This window comes from Pollachius pollachius (genome assembly GCF_949987615.1).
Source record: "Pollachius pollachius genome assembly, chromosome: 15".
Taxonomy (NCBI): Eukaryota; Metazoa; Chordata; class Actinopteri; order Gadiformes; family Gadidae; genus Pollachius; species Pollachius pollachius.
In genome coordinates, this window is record NC_136948.1 from 5,495,432 (window position 1) to 5,503,878 (window position 8,447).

The 8,447-nt window shown below is 57.2% G+C and overlaps 1 protein-coding gene across 1 annotated transcript; it reads right to left on the minus strand.

Moving 5' to 3' along the window:
- Nucleotides 1–2,977: 2,977 nt before the first annotated feature.
- ccdc177 (coiled-coil domain containing 177) lies at nt 2,978–5,698 on the minus strand (the record flags this gene model as incomplete). The annotated part of the gene is made up of 2 exons (XM_079752232.1): nt 2,978–5,287; nt 5,357–5,698. The coding sequence occupies 2 exons, from the start codon at nt 5,696–5,698 to the stop codon at nt 2,978–2,980; spliced, it is 2,652 nt and encodes an 883-aa protein (XP_079608358.1).
- Nucleotides 5,699–8,447: the final 2,749 nt, after the last annotated feature.

Genomic DNA, 8,447 nt, shown 5'->3' on the forward strand with positions numbered 1-8,447 from the left:
GGTGTCTACGCTCAGAATGCATTGGAAACAGTTCCGTTCGATCCCAGATGAACTATGGGTAAGCTTAGAGTAGATTTAGCTTTGCTAAGTTCCAAACTGTTTTCGGACATTCCGATAATGAGGTAAATATCGTTTACGTTACAAAGTTCACGAAAGGTTTCTGTGTCATTAAGTTAGCGGCCTGGGAGAAAGAAAGCAATGCATCATGGGAACAATGACAAGGTTAAGTCCATCAGTTTCAGCCTCAGCACAAAATGGCCGCCTGCCCGCCGTGTTCATCTGAGGCGGACTTGGCGAACCGCTTCGGTCCAGATCTCTCAGTGGTCCGGGGCTCAGCGTGGACCTCCAAGGGACTGGACCTCAACAGGGGCCACAGCGACGACCCTGGCCCCTCCCTGGACACCGGGACCTGGGGCGGACCCTGGGGAGACGTGAGTGGATCAGGGTTCACACCAGGGGTTACATGAGCTGCCATTGGTTGTGGCAAAACATCCATCCATTTACATTGTTTTATTAAAACGCCACTAAACAGAACATATTTGATTCTGTAGTGGAGGACACGACCAACAGTTTTATGTTGTTGTATAGGCTACACATGTAGTTCAAATCTCACATCTGCCAGGAGAAAGGAACATCTGTGTGACGTATTACGTTTTCAAAATGAAAATGTCATACTTTTTAAGTTAAACTGCTCGCCTTCCTTTCAGCTCTCTATCCTCCATCCCTCCCCCCCCTCCCTCTCTCCCCCCCTCCCTCTCTCTCTCTCTTCCTCCCTCCCTCCCTCATCCCTCCCTCTCTCCTGCTAATCTGCTGTCAGGCAGCTGTCACCAGGAGTCAGAAATAACCACTTCTGACTGCTGACTTCTTCATCTAAACGGGCATTTGCACTCCCCCGCAAAACTGCTGCCTCATTACCCTTCTCCTCCCTCCCCCCTTCTTCCTCTCTCCCCCACGGTTATCTGTTTGAAGCGGCGAGTCCTCCATCAGCACTCCACCCTGTTTGTCCTCCTCCCCTCTCCCTCCCTCCCTCTCTCCCCCATGGTCAGCACTCTAGGCTTGTGTCCTCCCTCCCTCTCTCCCTCTCTCCCCCATGGTCAGCACTCTAGGCCTGTTTGTCCTCCCCCCTCCTCCTCTGTCCTCCAAAAGTTATCTCGGAACATTTAGTAAGTGTTGACCAATCCCGACCGACCAATCGCAGCACAGCAGCGACACCGCCGGCTAACATCTGCTGGTTAGCCTACCCAGCTGCAGGCTAATGCCAGCTGGTTAGCCTAGCCAGTTGCAGGCTAAGGTCAGATGGTCACCCTAGCCATCTGCAGGCTAACGTCAGCTGGTTAGCCTAGCCCACTACATGCTAACGTCAGCTGGTGACACAAGCCAGCTCTAGGTTGGTGAGTCAGGGTTAACTAGGACTCTTAAGGAGTTGGAGGGCAGGTCTATGAGCAGTTTTCTGATGGGAAATGAAAATAAGTGAGAGAGAGAGAGAGAGCGAGAGCGAGCAGTTTCACCTTGGGATAACAGCTAGGTGGAGAACCGGGCCACTGAATGCGGTACCTTGACGTGTCGGTAACCCGGGATGAACCAGACCTCCTGACCTATCTCGGTCCCCCTAGAACCGACCTCTGAACGTCCCCGACAGAGGAACAAGCTGCTCGCCGGTCCTGAGCAGAACACCCCCCACCCCCCCCCCCCCCCCACACACTGTTCTCATCTAGTTCAAATTATCATCGCCATGGCAACCGGAACATCTAAGGCCCGCGGGGAACTGTTGGACCGCAGCGGCGCTGGCCGGCGCGTCGCTAGCATGTCTGAGCGAGTGGGAGGAGTTAGCGAGGAGGAGACCTGTAGGCGGAGCTACAGGGAGGCGGAGCTACAGGGAGGCGGAGCTACAGGCAGGGAGTGGGCGTAGCGTGTGCGGTCCAGTTGTATCCTCTGAGTTGGCCTATTGTATTCATTCGTGTTTAATGACACACTTCAGTCACCACTACAGTCACCAACGATGACCTGCTCAAAACAACAACAAACAACCAAACCGCCTGGAACCGGTCACCGGTCACCTGTGCATACCTGTGTGGCGTCGGCGGACGTCCTCGCCCCATCTCAGGTGAGACCGGTGGGAGTGTCTGCGGTGGGCGGAGTCACATGTGGGAGGAGTCACCGGGAAGAGGGAGGAGTCAGGCTGAAGTGGGGGGCGTGGCGGATGTGTGCTCTCAGCACTGCTGTTGTGGAGAGCCAATAGGATGCACAGACTGAAGGCTGGGACTCTAAACTCCTCCTCCTGGATGGACTGTATGTGGGGGGTTGTGTGTGGGGATACAGAGATGACTTTCACCCCCCAGGGCTTGTCTGTCGTGGGCCAGTGCTTCAGTGAGGACGATTCTAAGTTCACAGATTCTACAAAAGGAGTTCTAACTTAGTGCATTGGAGGAGGACCGGGGTGTGTGTGGCGGGGGGGATGCTCTGCAGCGCAGTGGAATCTATTTCCTGCTGCCTTTCAGTCCGTGGCCGTCCCTTAAAGCAGCGCTGGCCTGCTTTAAAAGCCCCCTGAAGACCTCATGGTTTTGTGCTTCCTGGGCAACAATGGCTCTTTTCATCTCAGCACCAGCTCTGGGTGCAGAAGCTGAGGGAGTGAATGCAGAGAGGGGGGAGAGAGGGGGAGAGAGGGGGAGGAGGAGAAGGGGGTGTTTAGCTGCTCCAAAAGGCTCTCAGGACCCCCCCTCCTCGCAACTCAGTTCTGAATGTCCGGCCCAGGTTTAAGTTTCAGGGCATCTTGTTATGTCATCACAACCAACTTCATTTTAGTTTATATTTCTGGAGCCATGGAGGGAAAAAGATGTTCCGTAGAGCAACACATAAGTAAACATGGGGGTAAAACACGATGATTCTCCGTGGGGGGGGGGGGGGGGTAGAGCTGTTTAAAGCTAAGGGCCATGTCGGGCGACAGAGGCCCTCGTCACAGACCCCCGGGGTGGGGGGGTCACTTCCCGTCCAGCCCGGCGGCGAGCTGAGCCTCCAGCGCCATCTTGTCGAAGGTGCGCATGTTGGTCTCCTCGCGCACGCGGTCGCGCACGTGGAAGGAGGCGCGCGCGGTGGAGCGGGCGCTCTCCAGCACGGCGCGCTTCTCCTTGAAGATCTGCTCGCTCTTCTCCAGCTTCTTCTCGATGGACTGCAGCAGCTCCGCCCGCCTCTGCTGCTCCTCGTCCTCCACCCGCCGCCGGTTCAGCCGCTGCAGCCGCTCCTTCTCCTGCCGGCTCTGCGCCGCGCGCTGGGCCTTCTCCCGCGCCTTCTCCTCGGCCGCCAGCGCCGCCTGCGCGGCCCTCCTCTCGGCCTCCCTCACGCGGGCCTCCAGCTGAAGCTGCTGCTGCCTCTCCCGCTGCTCTGCCGCCCGCCGCGCCTTCAGGATCTGCTTCTCCTCGCGCCGCGCCTTCTCCTTCAGCTCCTGGCCCCGGCGCTCCACGATCTGCCCGTAGTTCTCCAGCGAGCGGTTCAGCTTGCCCTCGGCCGCGCGCTGGGCCTCCTCCCGCTCCTCCTGCTCCCGCCGCGAGATCTCCCGGATCAGCGCCGCGTGCCGGCGCTTCTCGGCGCGGTTCAGGCCGCGGCGGTCCTCCTGCGCGCGGTGCTCCGTCTCCTGCCGCTTCAGCTCGGCCATGGTCAGCCTCTCGTCCAGCAGGAGGCGCTCCTGCTCCAGCACGGCGCCCCGCTCCTCCTCCAGCGCCTTCAGGTTCTGCTCCTGCAGCGCCTTCTTCTGCTTCTCCTCGCGCGACGCCTGCTGCAGCCTCTGCAGCCGGCCGCGCTCCTGCTGCTCGGCCAGCTCCTTCCAGCGCTCCTCGCTCTCCTCCGCCTGCCGCAGCTTGGCGGCCGACGAGTCGCGCTCCTGCTGGCTGAGGCGGCGCTGGCGCGTGGACACCTGGCAGTGCCACGCCCGCTGGCACTGCACCACGGCGCGCTGCTTCTCGCGCTCCTCCTGGTCGCGCCGCAGCTCGTCCATGCGCTTCTCGCTGTCCCACTGCAGGTGCGCCACGTAGCGCGTCTGGCTCATGATGTCCTCCTCCTGGTAGCGCGCCAGCATCAGCGCGGCGATCTTGCGGTCGCGCTCGGGCACGGCCTTCAGCCCCCGCCGCCGCACCTCCCGCACGATGCGCTCCACCTTCTGCGTGGTCTGGTGGGAGTGGCTGAGGTCGCCCAGGCTCAGGCTCCGCCCCATCAGGGAGTTGAAGGTGGCCAGGGTGCGGGCGCGGGGGCTGGACTTCTTGGCCCAGTGGTCGCGGCCGGCCTCCCAGCTGTAGGAGGAGGAGGCGCCCGACTCGGAGGAGGTGCAGGTGGCGGTGGTGGCGGTGGTGACGGTGGTGTTGGAGGCGGAGGACTCCAGCCGCCGCTGGAGCGACTCCGTGGAGTGGCTCTTGGCCGCGGCCGCGGCGTGCCCGTTGTGCTGAGGCCCCGCCCCCCCGGGCACGCCGTTGAGGGGGAGCGAGGGGACCGGGGCGGCCGGTCGGCACACGATGGAGGCCAGGGTGGAGTTGGCTCGGGGGAACGCCGGGGGCTTGGGGGTCGACCGGGGGAAGGTGTTGGAGGACTTACCCCCGGAGGGTTTGCCCCCGGAGGACTTGCGAGTCACCGGGGGGGGGCCGGACGAGGCCGCCCTGCTCGGGGTCTTCCCCGGCTCCGAGGACAAGGGCGCTGCCTGCTTCGGCGTCCCCGGGTGGGGGCCCCTGGAGGAGGCGGAGCCAAACGACCCGGTCCTCGAGGATCTCGAGGACCCCGACTTCGGGGAGTGGCCGACCTTGGTGGGCGAGGCCTTCGACAACGCGGCCACGCCCGCTTTTGCGGCCGGACCCGAGGCCGCGGGCCTCACGGGCGCCGCTCCGACGTCGTGAGGAGCCGACGCCGTCAGCGGCCCGGACGCCACCCGGGCGGAGTCGGGGCTCTTCTCCGCGGAACGCTGCGGAGACGAGGCGGCGGCGGCGTTCCCGTTGCCGGCCGCCGCCAGGACCCGCCTCTTCTCCTCGCGGACGATGCGCTCGCGCTCCTCGCGGCACTGCCTCAGCTTGCCGTGGCGCTCGCGCTCGTACACCTCGAACATCCCCGTGGCGACGCGCATGGAGCGGCCCGGCGCCTCGCGGGCGAAGTCGGCCAGCGGGCGCGACAGCAGCTCCACGGGCTTCACGCCGCAGCGCGCGCACGCCTCCAGGGAGCGGGGGCTGGTCAGCACGTAGCGGCTGCCCTCCGCCACCGGGGAGTCGAAGTTGTAGAGGTCCAGGTGCAGCTTGGGCGGGGGGGGGGGACTTTGCTGGGGGGGAGGGTTTCCCTGTTGGGGGGGGGGAGGACTTCCCTGCTTGGGAGGGGGGGACACGGCGACCGTGGTCCCTTTGCCGGGGGCTGCGGAGCGGCAGGGGCTGGGCTCGCAGCTGCCGGTGGGCGGGGTCTGGAAGCCGGCGTCTCCGTCGGGGTCGTCCTCCGCCGCCATGCCGTCCCCCTCGTCGGGCCGGCGGGGGACGTGATTGGGCAGCCCGGCGGCGTCCGGGTGCACGTGATTGGGCAGGCCGGCGGCGTCCGGGTGCACGTGATTGGGCAGGCCGGCGGCGTCCGGGTGCACGTGATTGGGCAGGCCGGCGGCGTCCGGGTGCACGTGATTGGGCAGGCCGGGGGTGTCCGAGTGCGGGCCTTTGCACTGATCCTCAACTTCGGACGTGTCAACCATGATGGATACTGGGTACTGGGGGGTCCGGAGGGGGGGCAGGGGGTGGGAGAGGGAGGCACAGAACAGAGGTTTCAGTCTAAGGATTATCTCGCTAACGAGTAGCGCAGCTTAAGAGACGCATGCAGTCTGTCAGGGGTGGGGGTAGGGGGGGCACGGCAGAGAGGAGTCATAAATAGAGGATGCATGCATCCTTGCACACATCGGTGCGGCCAGTGATTTTACGCCAGATGAGACTTAATGCCCTTCGGGGAAATTGCGTAACGCAAGAGACAAACACACGGGAGTCCCTGAATAGGAATTCTACTTTCGGAGTTACCAGGCTGAAATAATTGATTACTCATTATGTGTTTTTCTCTCTATGTAACACGGTCTAGTCCAATTGACCCAGTTATGCTCTCCTGCTGCAGTATAGGCATGCGACTTGTCAAACATCTGTCAGTGTGTCCTCACAATTGAGACGTTTGTCTTGGGAAGCTTTAACCAAAAAGGGAAAACGGTGAACAAGCAATGCTAAGCGTTATTGGATTCCGTTCCGTGCTGTGCGCATAACAGCTGACAAACTGCAAGGGCCCCCTTTATATTGACACATGAAGGATGTGCAGGCCTCTCGTCTGCACTGTGGCTCCCAAACCAACATACCAACGCTTATTACACTTTAGATTTACTGGCGGTCATCCACTATAAGCTATGTTCAATGGGGATCCACGGGACCTTAGCTCAATCGGTCGTACACATACACATATATTCATTTATAACGATTCGGTGGATTTCATGCAGTCTGATAGTTCAGGAGGAGCACATCGACTCACCTGCCAGTTTGCCAAACGTTTAGAAAAGCGATGCTCAGTTCCAGTTTATTCTGCGCCGGGTCCCGTGATCCCGGCATAATACCGCGTTACCGGGAGCCCACCTTCTCTGTCGACCCCGCGACGGAGCATCACATCGCCGCAGCTCCGGGCGACCCGACACGGACAGACGGTGCCTCTCTTAGTCCACCACAAATCACCGCCGAGCTCAGTTATACAACATAGCGTCCCCAGATCATCTCTAAACACAAATCCCCTTTTGGCGCGGTAAAATATAAGGCGGGGAGGAGGATATTAGTGGTGGGAAAACGTCCACCGAGGGTCCCTCTGCGACGAGCATCTCGTAGTAAACATCATGGAGCCCACCTGCCCCTCTCAGCATCTCTCCACTCCGGGCTCCTTAGCCCCGCCTGCTGGGGTGAGGACAGGAATAGACTCGCAGCTCATCGAGCGCACCATATGTCCACCGGAGGAGGTGAAATCAAGAGTAGGTTGTTCCTGTAGAAACACGACGCCAGACTCCACTTTACGCCCTTATAAATGTGTTGTCCTGTAATTAATTACAGAAAATGTAAATACAATGTATTTGCAAACTGGAAAATTATTTTAGCATTTTTTATTTAGGCCTATGTAATATATTTTTTTGTATATTCCGGTTTGCAAACACATTTTACATTTTTATATTTTTGAAAAACAAAATAGAATGTATATGCAAACTGCAAAATATTGCTAAAATACATTGTGACAACATCAGAGATCTGTGCCACAATGTATTTCAGCAATATTTTACAGTTGTCTGTGTGGGTGATGGGATTGTTTTTATTTGTATAAGGGCACGAGGAAAGTATTTTATTGATGAATCCTTCATGTCAGTAGCCTAAACACAATACTATTTAAATCTCAACCGAACCGGCGGCTGCATTTTACCATGGGACACAAAGTAATTTTAATACGACATTTAAATTCAAGCAGATCTGACGCCAGGCTGGTAAATATGAATAGTCGGCCTGCCTAGGGTTTAGCATATTTCTGAAAAGATATGAAAATCGGCGTGGGGTAGCCTGATTATGAACTCGCATCACCGTGTAATCCCGGCCATCTGGGAATCTCCGTCTGGGATTATCTGGAGTGTAATGAGCCAATGTAGGCCACTAGGTGCTGCCACATCCCCACAGAAACACGGTGCGGTTCTCTGTTGTAGTTCTGGACCAGGGCAACCCAGATTGTCTCGCCCGTGACCCTTCTGCGGGATTGGTTTACTCCTGGCCCGGGACCGAACGAATATTTAGTGCAATAAAATACGCAAATCGTTCTCATAACCATGTCCAATAGCATACGATGATTAACATTTCTCTACACATTTTATTCCGCCACACAGATTTCCAAACTTTTAAATTTAAACAGACAAGGTATATAGGTATTTTTGAGTGATGAAAGATTTATACCTATATCAATTCAATAATCTTATTTTTTCTACCAGTGTCTTATACCTTAAAGATTTTCCAAGTGTATTGCCCATCCTACAGTCTGAATTACATGGGATCTAAATATTTATTATAAAAAGTAATAATGGAACAATAATGAAGGTGCTAAAATGTAAACATGTAATACAAATGTAATGCAATGTTTCATATTATATCATGTTCATATTGAGATTGTTAAAACATCAACAAGTGTAAACTGACTTCTTTAGTTGAACATTTATTGATATTTTTATCATATCAAATGGATTTTTAATCGCGAGAGAGTATCAGGGTGGGAGACAGAAGGAGGGAAAGGGAGTCGGGAGCATGAAGAGGCTGTGTATTAGATAACTGGGGTGAGAGCAGCAGCGAAGATGACCCACTAAACTATCGACCTGCTGTGTGTGTGTTTGGGGGATGTGTGTTTGTGTGTGTGTGTGTGTGTGTGTGTTAGTTTAATTAGCCTCTGACCTTGGCTGG